The sequence below is a fragment of the Octodon degus genome, unplaced genomic scaffold (assembly GCF_000260255.1).
Source record: "Octodon degus isolate 3935 unplaced genomic scaffold, OctDeg1.0 scaffold00001, whole genome shotgun sequence".
In the NCBI taxonomy this organism is placed as follows: Eukaryota; Metazoa; Chordata; class Mammalia; order Rodentia; family Octodontidae; genus Octodon; species Octodon degus.
This window is the reverse complement of record NW_004524577.1, coordinates 6,929,226-6,945,559: the sequence shown is the minus strand read 5'-3', so window position 1 is coordinate 6,945,559 and position 16,334 is coordinate 6,929,226. Positions and strand designations below refer to the sequence as shown.

At 40.4% G+C, this 16,334-nt stretch overlaps 1 protein-coding gene across 3 annotated transcripts in view; it reads left to right on the top strand.

The window, feature by feature from the left end:
• Window positions 1-16,334, top strand: part of Xpo6 (exportin 6) — a 138,867-nt gene that overhangs the window by 56,981 nt on the left and 65,552 nt on the right. For all 3 annotated transcript variants that reach the window (XM_004622903.2, XM_004622902.2, XM_023717006.1), the window contains exon 7: window positions 12,536-12,989. In XM_004622903.2, the coding sequence (XP_004622960.2) occupies window positions 12,536-12,989 (454 nt within the window). The remainder of the gene's footprint in view (window positions 1-12,535; window positions 12,990-16,334) is intronic.

The following is a 16,334-nucleotide window of genomic DNA, read 5'->3' as shown; positions in this document are numbered from 1 at the left end:
GGTTTGATTGAATGATTAGAGAAACATGTTGGAGCCTCTCACAGCATGCTTAGTCTTTACATTTATCATTTTACCTGTGATTTATAGAGATTAGTTCTTTTCCATTGAGTTTATCTTTAGATAGTGGCATACTACTAACTTAGCATCCAGTTAAAGTCAGCTGCGGCAGCTTACTGCAGAAAAACTTGCTTGTTTTTCTAAGATCATTTTTCAGTCTGCAGAAATATGTGTTTTGTTTGGCTTTGTTCAGGCATGTTCTAAGCTAACTTCATTTGTACTTTGGTAGACTTTATTTTCCTTGGGGCCAGGTTGGGGAATATCAGATCATATAAATGAAAAATAATTTTTTTATGTGTTGCCTATGTTTTTATTTATAAAGTTTCGTGAAATAGTCTTGACATCTCTGTATAACAAAACCTACGCACAGCTTCACTTTTAGTGTTTGAGAAAATGTTAGAGATGTGATGGGGCCAGGTAAGTGTCAAGCTGGTTTGCGTCCACTTAACAGCACCCACAGTTGGGATTGTGTGTGCATTTGTTGAATTTTTTTCCTTTTTTCCTTTATGATCATTGTAAGTAAACTGACTGGATCTTGCTCCATTATTTGCTGCTTTCTTTGTGCATTTAAGACACCAAATGAAGTAAAACTTCAGAAAACTTTTGCTTTCTTGATCTCATAGACTGAGTTTTATAGATGGTCATCCTGAGCGATTGAAGGACCAGTGAATAAACCACACTGAATCCTTTGCATTCCGCATTAGCTATCTCTGTGGGTACACCCTACTCTGCTTGAATTCCCAGGGAGCTCGCTTTCAGACGGAGGAGATTCTTTAGGCTTTTTGTCTCTTTTTTTGGGTACACTTTCCTTTAATATTGTTTCATCTGGTTACTTTCAAAGAAGAGAGTCTTAGGGGCTAATAGCCTCTGCAACAATACCTGTAAACCTCTGGAGATAGAAAAAGGATGAAAAGGATATGTTTTCCCCATCAAGATAGTTCCCCCAAACTTTGCTAATCTCCTAAACCACCACATTAATGATCGCTCACTGTACTAGATGGAACTTCTGAGAAGAAGCTGGTTGTTTATCTCTTTGCACACAAGGAGGGTAGCTGGTCAGAGGGCACATAGATCATGAGCAGGGCAACAGGGACTTGAACTTGTTGTCCTCTCCAGGCACGTGGTATGTGTCCTGGCTGTGCCCCCTCTTCCCTATAGTGCTGAGGAGGAGCCCACAGCACATGTTAGGCAAGCACTGAGCGTTGCCTTCAGCACCTAATTTTGCCTTCTCAGCCACTAGGAAGCCACTTCTGGCTGCATCTTCCCCTGGTTTTGAGTTCTGGACTTCCTTTTTACTGTGTGACCTTGAACAGATCTTTTTACCTTCTTTGACCATTTCTATCCTAAACAATGAAAAGAGGATAACAGCTTCTGAGGTAGAAGGAGGGGGAGGGAGATGTGGCCTGAGCTCTCTGCCCGGGGCACCTGTGCCCTCGTGCTGTACCTGCATAGCCTGTGGCTCTTACTCTTCTCTTGTCCGCACTTCTTACTTGGATGGGGTGGGGATGGCGGTAGTGTGTAGAATTAAATTAGGCAAATACTTCAGTTCTCCTTTAGGTTTGATTATTACCATACTGTCTTCATCCACGTGGTGTGTAGTTCAAGTAGAGATCTGTGATATATTAGAAACCTTGAATTGAGACCATTCTGTATCTCCCTACTTTCTCCCACATTCTTTTCCACTTACATGTGTCTCTGTGCATACACAGATCTTTTCCTGCATCCTTTACACGCTAAATATGGAGAGACGAGACTCACAAGAGTTGCCCACAACTCCTGAGATATCGTGGTGTCCTTCCCAGGGCTCCTGGAATAGTTTTCTCTCATCTTACTGAATTAATGGTACAGTTCCATGTGGTGCTCATTCGGGCAGCTTTCACTTCCCAGGATGTTTGTGGTAGAGCTGGTAGAGTACTGTTGGTATCTAGTGAGTGGAAGCCAAGGATGTCACTGAATGTCCTGTAGTGCACAGGACAGCACAGAATTAACTGGCCCCAATATCAGTACTGCGGAGGTTGAGAAACCCTGATTAGTAAATGCAGAACTGAGTGGAAAACAGAAAATTCCAGTAAGTTAAAAAAGATACAAGAAGAACACTGACGACAACTTCGCACGATGGTCCGTTCCAGACGTGGCGGCTGTTTCTGGGTTGTGTCTGTCAGTTACTGTGCATCATCCACATGCTGCTTTGGATGCGGACACGCGTGTCTATGGCAGGGCCTGGCCTGGCTCCTCCATAGAGAGCCTGGAAGTTTGCATTGGAAGTGCTGTAGCACCAAGCAGAGTCTCTGTTCTGTGGTGATTATAATAAAGAAAACTTTTTTTTTTTTAAAGATGGGGTCTTGATGCTTTGCCCAGACTGGTGTCAGACTCATGGGCTCACATGATACTTCTGTGTTGTATTCCTTAGTCACTAGGACTACAGGCATGCACTGCCGTGCTTAGCTTTTAAGAAACATTTCTTATTGAGAAAGTTAAAAGATTCTTGGAAGGAGAAAAGCCTCACAAATCACCCTTGTACAATCTGCATGATCATGCTTGTGTCCTGTGGTTTTTCTACTGTTGCAATTCTGTTGTGCACATGCTATTTAATGTCATACATATTTTTCTGTAGTATTACCTTTCTTGTTCATTTTTTCTGGGCACATAATTTTTCCAATTGACATGATTTTTGGAAAGAAACATCAATCTTGAGACCAGACCTGATTTGTTTTATTTCTGTCTCTTGCTAGTGAGGGACTTGGGGAAACACTTGATTCATCTATACTTAGATTTTTCTAACAGTCTCTGAATGCTAGTAGTATCTGCCTTACAGCTGTAAAAATGAGGAATTGCAATAAGAATACACATGTACAATTTGTAGGACAGGGCTGAGCAAATAACACAAATGGTAGCTGTTCTTACTGTTACTGGTGATGCATGACCTTTTTTCCCTGTTAGTAATCCCATTGTGGAAAAATTCTTCCAAGTCACCAGATAGGGACAACTTCTTGCTCTTTTAACAAGGAAATTAAGAACTCCATATTAATAAAATCACAAAATCTGCATTTTAATGGCTGAGTAGGTTGAGGATGACAAAGGTTAATCAACTACAGTGTTGACATTAGCATAAAGTGGGTCTCCAAAGGTCTCAGAACTCCTGGAGATCCTGCTGAATTTCTGCAGCACTAAAAGATCAAATACATGCTCATAAAAATTCTAAGACTTTTTTTTATTCCCATTTTCTTGTGAATGTATGTAAAAGAAAAATGCATTGAAGTTCTACATTGTAGTTAACAACTTTAAGAAATAGTCACATTTTAATGTAATATTAGTTACTCTACAATGGCATCTAAAAAACTTCTTTTCTTTTGGTACTGGGAATGGAACTCATGACCTCATATTTACCAGACCGGTATTGTGCTGCTGAGCTAAATCCCTGGCTAAAAAAACCTTCTTTTTCAGTTTTATATCTATGTGAAGCTAGGTTTTCTTCATGAACTTTAATGATAACCATGTATTATAATACTTTGGGTACAGAAACAGTTGAGAGCTTTTTTAAGATGTCTAAGAAATTTGCAAAAATATAAAAAAAAGTGCTACTTTTTGCCATTTTTTTAGTAAGATCTAGTTCTTTAAAATTAAAAATGCACCAACAGTTTTGTTATTTAAGTGAATTAAAGACTTTAAAATTTTCAGCTTTAATTACTAATTTGGCAGATATCAATAGAAATAACCCACATAAATAAAAGCTCTTTGGGATTCCCAGTAATCTTTTAAAAACTAAAGGAGTTCTGAGGCCAAAAAAATTTGAAACTGCTACTATAAAGTATAAAATGCCATGTAAAAATTCACCCCATAGTCCACCATGCAGAAATAGCATTAAATAGTATTTGGTGGTTATTCCAGACAGATAGCTATACATAAATATAGCTAAAAAAGTAAAATGTCATAATTTCATAAATTTCTATTTTTAATAAAAATTGAAATTCAATTTTATTTGAATTTAACAAGACATTGAACTAAAGGAATTGCTGACTTTAGGGTACTTTTTCCACAAGAGATACAAGTTTCTAAAAGATAACTCTAAAGGTAAGAAAATGATTATGAAGACCAGTTTTCTCTTGCACATATATTAATTGAAAACCATATATTTTGGAACATATTCCTTGTAAAAGATGAGAAAGCTAATTTGCTCACCTATAATTTCTGTTGCTTGTTTAATCTTTTTGAGACAGGCTGTCACTATGCAGTTCAGGCTGGCCTTGAACACACTTTGTAGCCCAGGCTGGCCTTGAACTTGGAGTCATCTTCCTGCCTCAGTCTCCTAAGGGCTGGGATTATAGGTGTGTACCACTATGCCTGCCCCCCCCCCCGAAACTTGTAGTCTTGATTCTATATTTAATTTAATTATTGCCTTAGTCCTTTTGCTGTATTCCATTCCTTAATTTTTTGTTTTGATTAATCCCTTTAGTTGCACGTTTCTGTGGTTTTGTTTTTTGAGATGATGTCTTGACATTTTGCCTAGGCTAGCCTCCAAGTCCTGGATTTAAGCAGTAATCCTGCTTGAACTTCTCCAGTAGCTAAAAATACCGGCATGTTCCACTGTGCCTGGTTTATTTGCGTGATTTTATTGTCCAATGTCCTTCTTGAGAAAAAATTATGGGTGATAGAATTACCTGAGTTTTTTGCATTTTTGATAAAATGCCATCTTTCTTTATATTGAAAGAAGAACTTTGGGTTAAGTTAACCTTCCAGACAGACATACACTGTACCACTGCCTCCTGGCTTTGAATGTTACATGGGAGATTGCTAGTTTAGGTGTTTTTTCCTTTGTGTATGTGCTTTGCCTATATTCCTTCCTCATTCCTAAAGTTTTTCTTGGGACATGATATGTCCTTCCATTATGTACAGTTTCATCTTCTTATAGTTTTGTCTTCTGTAGAATAATTTTATAGCTCTTTATCCCCAGTTTCTTTTGTATGATGTCCTCACCCTATTTATTTAATAACAGGGGTCCAGCAGTCCCATCCTTTACTTTCGTACTATGAAGTTTTACTTCATTGTAATAGTGGCAGGCTGTGTGACTTGGTACTTTTCCCTGAGGGATACAGGAAGCGCGATCTATGTGCTTACCCACTTGGTGTGGTGAACAGCAAGGACTGTGCACATGTGCAAAAGTGGAAAATGGGATTTTTACCTGTTATGCTCTATTAACTGGTTTTGCATGTTTTTACCTGAGTATCACTCCAGGATTTGTTTAAAAAACTTTGCTTTTGTTTTTTCTGGAAGAAGTAACCCAGTTCAGTACACTGGCACATGAAAAACCAGATTTACAAGTTTGAGAGAAGGCTGAAAGTGAATAATCAGACTATTCATGTATGGATGATGAAGATGGTCCGTTATGGTAAAAATGCGTGTGTTTGCCCCTAGAGTTGGGGTGGGGGTGCAAGGGAGATTTTAAAGGGTGAGATCCCAAGGTCTGCGACTTTATTGTGTATCTGTGTTACATGCACACACATTTATTTATTTATTTATTTATTTATTTATTTATTTATTTTGTATTTTAGGGAATGGTCTATAAGGTGTGCAAGGTCTCACTGTTAGACTGGACTTGTAGTGATTTGCCTGTTTATAGCCTCCTAAGAGCTGGGATTACAGGCACATGCCACCATGCCCAGTCTCAATTGCTGTCTCAGTGCCCTGAGGGCCGGCATGGCAGGCTCAGGGATTGAATCCCCGGCCCCTGTGCCCGCTTACAGGTGCTTTAATCGCTGAGCTATTTGGCCAGCCCTTACTCTTTTTTTTTTTTTTTTTTTAACATGGAACCAGGGATTGAACTCATGGCCTTGTGCTTGCCAGTCAAGCGCTTATTCTACTGAGCTATCTCCCTGCCCTACCCCCCTTTTTTTTAAACTGGGAGTTTAACTCAGGATCTTGTGCTTGTCAGGCAGGTACTTGGGCTGCTGAGCTGTCTCCCAGCCCTGTTGTATAATTCTTATACAGGTTGTTATTTCGTATTTATATTCTTACATAGTAATGTAGCAAATACATGCATGTTTACCTGTGTTAACTTATGGTTACATAACTTTATCTTACTATGCGCCTGGCCTACACAACTGGGGTCACATCCTTAGGTGTCCTTAGATACCCCTGAGCTTTGAAGCAGTCTGAGTGGTTCCCCACAATATGCTGCTTTAGAGTTTGCAAGGGAATAGATTTAATACAGGACACATAATTTATAGGATTACTTTATAATATTCACCCCAAAAGTCAAATGCAGAAGGTCTGTCCACATACTAAAAATCCCAAGAATCCAGCTCAGGCCTGGACCCCGTGACAGTGTCCTGCTTGAGTTCAGCTGAAGATACAGAGCCAGTAGCAGTATCCTCCATGAGTCCAGCTAGAGGCCTAGACTCATGACAATGTTTCCTGTAAGTCTGTATCAAGAATTTGCACTGGGAAGGTCCAAAGGCAGTGATGGAAGCTAGAAAGTCTCTGCCAGTGGGATGAAGGGTCTGCAATGGAGCCAGGAAGTGATGCTTAAGGAAAGGACTAGAGCCCTCTAAAGAGAACTGTAGCCATCCTCAGTGACTGTGAGGACCCAATTTCTTCCTCTGATGATGAGATCAGCTGAGTTCATATCAGGAAACCAATGTGACAAGCTTCTCAAGGAGAATCAGCAGCACACTGTCTTTTCCTCTAGTTCTCCTTTTATGCTGTTGACAACAGTTCTCACTTAGGTGGGCCTTCCATACCCAGCATTACAGTGGTTCTGTTCAGCTAAATTTTTGTTTGTTTTTTTGTCGGGGGGAGGGGGGATACCAGGGATCGATAGTTCAGCTTGATGTTACAAGTTGACCATTAGTTGGTCTACCACACATGCTTTTATAACAGAAGAGTGGTGTGAGTGAATGAGGATGAAGATTTTGATGTTGGTCCTGTGAGCCAAAGTTCCTATGACAGTGAAATGGAGAACTGACTGATAGTAGGGAATGAAGACCTTCTTGAGTCAAGTGACAGAGAAGATAGCAATATGAGGAAGTTGAAATGTTGGGAAATGGCTGTACAACTAAGTGGAGCAGTTCAGTGTTAGAACCAGGTCTGAAAATACAATGAAGGTCTTGGCAGGCGTGAATCAACGCCAGCACTGCAAGTCAGTGTTGGATATTGTAGCAGTGAGATGTTACAAGATGCTGTGAGATACACAAAGGCTGAAGTGCATGTAAAATGTTTTGTGTGCACCAGTAGCCATATTTAAAAATGTATTTACTGTGCCACCTCACTAGCTGAGCTGAAAGCAGTCATAGGTCTGCTGTACTTAGTGGGGATTTCTCACGGTAATCACTGAAAAACTTAAGAGTGATGGGTCCAAATATGGCATAAACATTTATGTTCTTGTGAAGACTTATGATGCTTTCAATATAGATATTTACCCTAGAACTCATCCATCAGGTATAGTAATAAACCAAATGATGTTTGTTGCAAACAAACTTATTGCTCCCTTCTCCCAAACTAATTGGAATGTAACATTTGACAATTGGTTTACCAGTTTCCAATTAATGTTATGTTTGCTACCAGAGTACAAGTTGACCGGTGTAGGAACTATATGGAAGAATAAAGCTGAAAAACAGAGAATTGTGTAGTATAATCTCAGATTTCAGAAAGATAAAACATTGGCCTTGTATATGGCAAAGAAAAACACACTGGTATTTGTGATGTCAGCATTGCACCATGATGAAAGTATTGACAGTACTTTGATAAAACTTCCCTTGATGAGATACTAAAACTTCAACAAAATGAAAGGCTGAGGTGGAAGTTTTCTACAACAAAACCAAAAGTAGAGTAGATGTTGATGAGTTTATGCAGCAACTATGATGTCACTTGAAACACAGAATTGGGCAGTGGTTGTGTTTTACTCAATCCAAAATGTGTGGCATAGTTTGATAGTGTACAAAGAAAATAACAAGTGCAAAACCTCACGGAGAAATTTTAGAAGCTTGGGACTGGAGTTCCTAAGATTGTGTCTAGCAGCAGGAAAGCAGTGCCTCTTCTCAGGGAACTGTGTAAAGAAACTTGCGTAGCGCACTGGGGGGCTGACAGGTGAACAGGCAGGTACTGTGTCACAACGATCTACTGCAGCAACAGGAAAACAAGATCCTGGCTGGATGCTACAAAGAAAGGACAGGCAAACAAAACACCTTCAATGCAGGCAATACTTGTATAGGGAACATGCAATTGTCATGTGTGAAAACTGCCTTGGGTACAACAATTGAAGCAAAGCTTATTTTTATTGTAGAGTTCTGTTGGCATTTTCATTGCAGTTCATATAAGAATTTATTTCTGATGTTATCTCTTAGATTGTGCAAGCAGTTACATAGCTGATGTGAAAATCTTGATGTCTGTTGTACACACATACTGCATATTAAGAACTTAATACTTTATTGATATTTTACATTCCTATTACAAACACTGTATATAATAAAATAGCCTCCTGACAAACCAGCAAGACCAGCGGGTGAGATGTCAAGTATGTCCTACAAAAAGGCCAGGAAATTAAAACGCCTTTGCTGTCAGCGTAAGCAGTGTGTGTGTGTACAAGACATGCTGTTGTCACGTGTACGGACCGCCATAGGAGTCATAATTGAAGTAAAGATTTTTTTGTAAAGTGCTGTTGGTATTTTCATTGTACTTCATATAAGATTTTGTGTTGTTATCTTTTAGACTTTGTACACCAAAAACCAGTTGATGTTTGATGCTTTTTTAAAAATAAATGCCTAATATATATTAAAAATTTAATTCTTTATTGTTGTGACTTTTTCCCTGTTAAGTACTCATTGGTTAATATAATACAACCAATAAAATTAGTAATTAATCAATAGGAATATTTAAAGAATAAACATGAAAGACGCATGTTTCTGTGCCTCTATGATAAAGTGAGTGTTATGCTCCCTGGTATGATCAGAAGAGAAGCTAAGGTATAGTGTCATGCTTCCTAAAAGATGACCCAGGCATAGGAATCCCCTGTTGAACTTGTGGGCTAACAAATACCTTCGACCCATGCCCTCGATAGGTCTGAGGCCAGCCCTGATTGTTATTCCTGAAGGGCTCCAGGACCACAGACCACATCTTGTGTTGTTGTTGTTATTGTTGTTTTGCTTTTGAGACAGGGTTTTGATCAGCTTCAGCCTCCCATGTGCTGAGATTACAGCCATGTACAACCACACCAGTTCACAGGTTCTCAGATTTTTGTTTTAGAACTCATTTACTGTGAAAAATCATTGGACTCCTCAGAAAGCTTTGTGAGTTAGATCTATTCATAGTAAAACTGAGGAATTTATAAATATTTGGAAAGAAATGTGATCAGCCAGGTATAGTGACATTGGCACATGCCCAGAACGCAAACACTGTGAAGGCCAAAACAGGAGGATTTTTTTTTTTTCTTTTGTATTTTTTTAGTAAGGGTCTACAGGGTCTCATTGTGTAGATTGGATTCTGTTTTCAGCCTCCCAAACACTGGGATTTCAGGCACGCGCCACCACGCCCAGTCTCAATCATTGTCTCAGTGCACCCTGGGGGCAGGGCCAGCATGGCATGCCAGGGATCAAACCCAGGCTGCTGAGTCTGCCTAAGCAGGCGCTTTAATCCACTGAGCTATTTGGCCAACCCTAGGAGGATTATAAATTCGATCCCAGCCTGGGCAAGTGAGCTCCTGTCTCATAATTTTAAAGTCTTGTAAAAAAAATGGATTGAGGTTGGGGTTGGGTTAACTCAGTGTCTTGAATTCAGTCTGAGGTACTGCAAAAAGACACAACAAAACCAAAACCCGAACTTATTACATGTTAACAGGTAATATAATTTGATAGCAAAAACTAAAATTCATTGGAAAAACTGGCCTTGATTTGCATTGTGGCCAACTGTAGGAGGCCAGAAAGTGAGGATCAGCCCTGACTGACTGTGAGCACAGAGGAGAAAGCTGCAGGCTGGGCTCCTGCACTGTGAGGCTCCTTCTGCACATGCGGGTGTGGCGGGTTCTAAGAAGGTCAGCAGAGCTGGGCCTATACTGCTTATGATAGGAGTGGATGGATCTTTTATCCTAATTGCTCGTTCCTGTGTCTAAAGGAGGCGAGAGGCCCCGCCTCTTCCTTTTAAACTGTTTGCCTCTTTAAATTCTCGTTAACCCTCTAGTAGGCATTCTCAGTAGGCTTGGCTTCCAACAGCCAATATATTTAATGTGAAGGATAATTTCTGCATTCTGTGGCCGCATAGGGTGCAGTACCTATGCAAAACTCTGTTGTGCACTTTTAAGACAATCGAAGTAAGAAAGGAAGATAACTTGTAACTTCTTTTAGAGATAATTCGAGGTGGGTGTGGTTGCATACATCTGTAATCCCCCATATCTGGGAGGCTGAGGTAGGAGGATCGCTGTGAGTTCCAGGCCAGCCTGGGCTGCATAGTGTTGAAGAGCAACCTGAACCACAAGACTCAAAACAAAACAAAACCAAAAGAAAAAAAAAAGAAAATTGGAGATGCTGGAAATCTGGCTCAGTGGCTGGGCACTTGCCTAGTGTGTGGGAAGCCTGTGTTTGATCCTTAGTACCACCAAAAGGGAAGAATGTTTTAATATATGTACATCCTGATAGTCTTGGAGGGCACGTTCAGGGATCTCTGGACTGGACTGAGAACCAAGCCTCTTTGCATTAATACTGCTGCTTACAAATTTTAAGCTGGAAAGGTAAACCCTGAATTTATACACTGCCCTGTGTATAGCACTTGAGCATCACTGGTTTATTTAAGGCTTCTGACTTTGTTACTCAGGTTATTTCCTCTAAGTTCCATTTTCCTCTCCTGCACTGAACGGCCATCTTAATGTATATAATGTGTATCCCTTTTTGGTATCATGTTCTTGTAAAATTACTGGTGCCCATGTATTTCAACATGTAAGGGGCACGGTAGTGTATACAGTTGTCTCTGACTTTATTAAGCCCTCTTCTGAAGATCTGTTGGCTTTTTTTTTTTAAAGTCTTTTCGCTTTTGCCAATGCTGTTTAAACACTGCTTCTGTTAGCACAATGTGATATGCAGCCCCAGCGTCTTACCTGCTTTCTTCTCACAGTGAAGAACCCAACTTGCTTCCACTCCGTGCCCCCCCCCCCCCCCCCCCCGTCTGCTCTGAGACCTGTTTGAGGGCATACTAGGAGGGGAGTGAACAAGAGATAGCATACTGGGATGGTAACAAAGGTCAGCTTATGGATTGCCAAGTGCCAGGTTCCTTGGCAGAGCAGTGGTGCTGTATGAATGTCCTTTATCCACCCCACATTCTCCAAACTTGCCATTCTTCAGCATCGTTACTTGCCTGGGAAAATTTGCACTTTCTGGTTACCAGTGAGTTTGACCTCTCTTTATATGCTGACTGCCCTTTTACATTCCTTGTGAAACTTTCTCTTTATATCCACTGTTTACATATCTTTATATTGAGGAGATACTTGATGTGCAACATTTGTGTGCTTTAGACCTTCATCCTTTCTGGTGTTAGACATCGTGTCATCTTCTTGCTGTCTGCTTGATCATATTCTTTTAGTGTTTTTTTATTGATTAGAAACTTACAAGTTGATGTTACTAATTTTTTTGTTGAAGTTGTGTTTTGATAGTTGGAGCATGTCTTTTCCTGTAGCTCATACTGTATTTTTTTTTTTTTGAACTTTAAAGTTTTGTTTTAATCTTTAGCTTATTTGACAACTACCCTTATGTATTTTGTTAGGTGGCTTTATTTAATGATCATATATTTTTATTTCTAAAAACAAGGAATGAGGGCTGGCCAGATAGCTCAGCAGATTGAAGTGCCTGCTTAGGCAGACGCAAAGGCCGGGGTTTGATCCCTGGTGTGCCATGCCAGCCCAGACTGCGATTGAGACTGGGTATGGTGGCGTGTGCCTGTAATCCCAGCGCTTAGGAGGCTGAAAAACAGGAGGATCCCTACGAGTCTGATCTGTGTAGTGAGACCCTGTAGATCTCTACTAACTACATTAAAAAAAAAAAAGTCATGAATTTGGAGGGCAGAACAAAGGTGGGATGTTGTTTTATAGCCAGGGAATAGTCCCTTTCTTTTCCCATAACTTTTTCAATCCTGGGGAACTGCTGTTCTAAAGATGTCACAAAACTTAAGTTTAAGTTAAAACACTGAAGATTATATCCAGAGTTTTTCCTTAAGAATCAGAATCAGTTATTTTGCTGTGCTATTAAATTTTTATAGTTGCTTCTTTTTTTTTTTTTTTTTTTTAACTGGGGATTGAATCCAGGAACTTGCACATGCTGAGGTACTAAGCCCATGCTCTTGCCTTCGAAATATACCCCAGGTTCCTTTCATTGGTGTTGCACATTGAGCATATTGAGTTTATGTTTTTATTTCATAAGTAACTAAACTTTTTTTGAAGGAAAATTACTTAAAATTGTAAGAGATTTGTTAATGGGTATCATAAAAGTCTTTTTAAAATTTGCAGGTGACTTGCTGAGTAACCTGTTGCAGAGTCCCAGCTCAGCCAAGCTGTTAAGCCAGCCGATCCCCATCCTCGATGCGGAGAGCGAGTATGTCTGCTCCCTGGCCCTGGAGTGCCTGGCCCATCTCTTCAGTTGGATTCCTCTGTCTGCCAGCATCACCCCATCCCTCCTCACCACTATCTTCCACTTTGCACGCTTTGGCTGTGACATTCGAGCCAAAAAAATGACATCAGTCAATGGCAGCAGCCAGAACTGTGTTTTGGGTCAGGAGCGTGGTCGACTAGGGGTCCTGGCCATGTCCTGCATCAATGAACTCATGTCTAAGAACTGTGTGCCTGTGGAATTTGAGGAGTATTTACTGCGTATGTTCCAGCAGACTTTCTACCTCTTGCAGAAAATCACCAAGGACAGCAATGCCCACACCGTGAAGAGCAGGCTTGAAGAGCTTGATGAGAGGTAATGGCCTTGGGAGTGAGTTTCTTGAGCGCTGAGAAGAGGGCCTGTTTATTGTGCTGTGCTGCCTAGTGGCTCGAATCCCCTTGGGCTTCACAGTGTGGGCTTGCTGGTGAGGAGCAGCAGGACAGCTGCCTACCAGTAAGTCTGCAAGGGGGAAGGGGTAGGGTGGCCAAGAGACATGCGTCGGGTGTGCAAGGCGATTGTGTGTGGATCACGTAAGTTGTCTCATTTTCCCAGTTCATCTCCCTGCTCCCTTCCATTCCTCTTCCCTGCTTCCTCCTTATCACGTGTAGGCCTGAGGTGGTGCAGGAACTGAGACTGCTCTTAGGCAGTCTTATAGGCAACATGAGAAGAGGTCTGAGGAGATGCAGGAGTTCCACCTCCCCTTTCTCACTTGGTGCTGCTTGTTGGTTTTTACCATTGACTTTTCCCACGTGAACATCTTGCGGTGTTATTGTGACTTTTACACAAATGACAAGTTTAGTCAAATGGTAGAGATGTTAATTTGTAAGTGCAGATTGATGTGACACACACCTATAGTGCTTTGTTGTTGTCCTTTGAATTTAGTCTAAAATTACCCAAACTCATTTTTCTTAAAGTTCTTTAGAAGATGACTTCATCAGGGAGTGTGAGGCCGAGTATTATTTATTTCCTTTGCAGTTGGTGTCATTCATATCAGTGTTCACTAGCATGCTACTGGTACGTACTAGACAAGGGAAATTGGAAGATGATGTTGATTTCCATTATGGAATTAGTACGTGCTTATAGGTTGTCTGGCAACAAGCATTACTAATATTTTAGTCAGTTTTTCTTGGACTATTCTTGTTAGTATACAGAACAAGAATATAAGCTATTTTTCAGAGTCAAGTAGTAGAATATAAAAGTTGCTCAAAGTTAAAGTTTTAGTCTTTTTTAAATAGGGCAGTTTCAAGGATTTTTTTCTATTTCTATTTCTTTTCTTTTTTTAAGGCACATTCTTGCTTAGAAGTGTGTAGTCTGGCCTTGAACTTTGAGTGATCCTCCTGTCTCAGCTTTCCGAGAGCTGGCCTGACCACACTTCACTGTTTTCTAACTAAAAAAATTCAAAACATTTATCCATTGTAAAGAAGCTTTGCCTGTTATTTGCTTTGTATAATCACAGACAAACCCATAATCTGTTGCCATTTTTTTCATTAGGTAATAGTAACTTTTCTTTTCAAAGTTTTATTGATAAACATATAGCAATGAGTAACTTTTTCTCTGAATTGAGAGGCTTTGGTATTTTCAGTTTTATATCCTTTCTACCTTTGATTGATACAGGCTTTGTTAGCCATTCGTAGTGACACATACCTATGTCCTAGCTACTTGGGAGGCTGAGACTGGGGAATAAAAAATTTGAGGCCAGCCTGGGCAGCTTAGACTATGCCTCAAAATAAAAAAGAGTTAAGGCTATAGCTCAGTGCTCCTTAGACTCAACCCCCAGAGTGGGGGAGAACAATGAAGAAAGGCTGCGTTGTCTTCAAGTATTAATAACAGACATGTAGCTGCTTATGCTGACCAACCATCATCTATCTTTTTTTAAAATTTTATTTTTCCTTGAAGCACAATTGAGCCCATCCCAGACACTGTTATGGCTTATGTTCAGATAGTACGAGATGCTATCACAGATTCCCTTTTGTTCTGCCTTAGTTGTGCTCTTAGTTTTAATCCTGCTATCCTATTGTCCCGTGAAAGCTGGCAGCAGAGAGGTGACATGTGCAGCATGCACGCTTGCTTCCTGGCTTTTCCTGGGTCTCTCACACTTAATTCTGTGTAGCTCAATCTATGCTTGGTTGTTTAGAAGCCATTTAACAGATCCGTGGTTTCTCTTTTCCTAGAATGCTTTTATTTTTATTCTAATCTTGTATTCATTAGCATCTGCACCAGAAGGTGGGCAAGGAAAAGAAAATGAGGTGAAGTCTAGTGTGTAGTTTTAATTACTGACCAGCTTCATTTTTTAAAAATTGGGTTGGAGATGAAGTGCTGGGTGTTTTGCTCGTGACTTCTTTTTGTTCTTTTATGGGTGGGGAATTGAGTGTAGCTTTCTAAAGAACAGTGATTTGGCTACAACTTTGAAGACCCATGTAAAATGTAATAAATACACTGAGTGAGGAATGAGGGTTGCTCCTCTAGCGTGAGTGGTTACAGCCCACAAAGAGAAGTCTCTGTACGTTCCTGTCTCTCACAACAGTTGATTTTTACTGCCTTACTGTTTTTCAAGTTTTTGGCTCCATGAGGCAGACACAGCCATTTTCCTTATTGGAACAAATGAATGTGTGGTTATAGAAAGCTGCAAATATGCTCTTGTAGGTGTGAGCCATCTATCAGTTTGGACAGGCAGGGTTGCCACCTCAGGGTGCGGGGTTCCAGGAACAGGATGGGACTCTATTTCTGGGGCAATTTTGTTCTGAGGAGTAGCCGTCTTCTCTCCCTTTGTTGTTTCACGTCTCTCTGCTAAAGGTTTTTGCAATTAGGAATTTCAGAATTGCTTTTCAACATTATTTAATATTCAGTTAAGGCTTAATATGTCTTTCCCTTTTTTTTTTGCTCACCTCTAAAACGTGGTTTATAAAGATATATTCAGCCTGTTTTCTAATCACCTTTTGGTATTTAGGGTTAAAATGACAGATTCTGCAACGTGAGAGTGATGATATGCTGTGTATTTAATAACTACAATCCCTTATTTTTGCAGCTGTGACCTAGCCTCCTCTGTGAGATAATTTTGTCAGTATAAATAAATCGGGGAGTCACTGTGCTGTGAAAAGAAAGAGTGCTGGATTCACTGGGAGTGAATGTTCGTTCCCTTCTGCCATGAGCTGGCTGAGTGATCTTGGCGGGCCGCTTTAATCTCTAGGCCTCGCCTGTAATACAGCAGGCTCAGCTGTTCTCGAGGCTTGCTGTGAGGACCTTCCTCCTTAGGTTCAAGACTCACTTCTAGAGTGGCGGGGGATTGTCACCAGCACCAGGGCAGCAGAGATGAACGTGAGGTTGTCAGCCTGATTGTCTTAGCTGAGTGTCCTCCCTTTTGCACAGCCTTCTTTTTAGGTCTGTAGCATAATTTTCGTGTGACCTCCTTGCAAAGAAAATCAGTCTTCTCGATTTCCCAGATTGAAGCAACATAGTAATCTGCCCATGTCACCATTTTAGCATCATCGTTTCATTCACTTGAGTCCTAACATGGATGAGCTAGAAAATATGAGAGCACTAGCTTATGACAGCCTTGGTAGATAGTGTCTCTGGATTGAAGTGGCCGTTCTGCTGTTTCAGGTGACGGAAGGAAGGTTGCCTGACCTGTAGGTAATTGTTACTATATATGTATATATATAT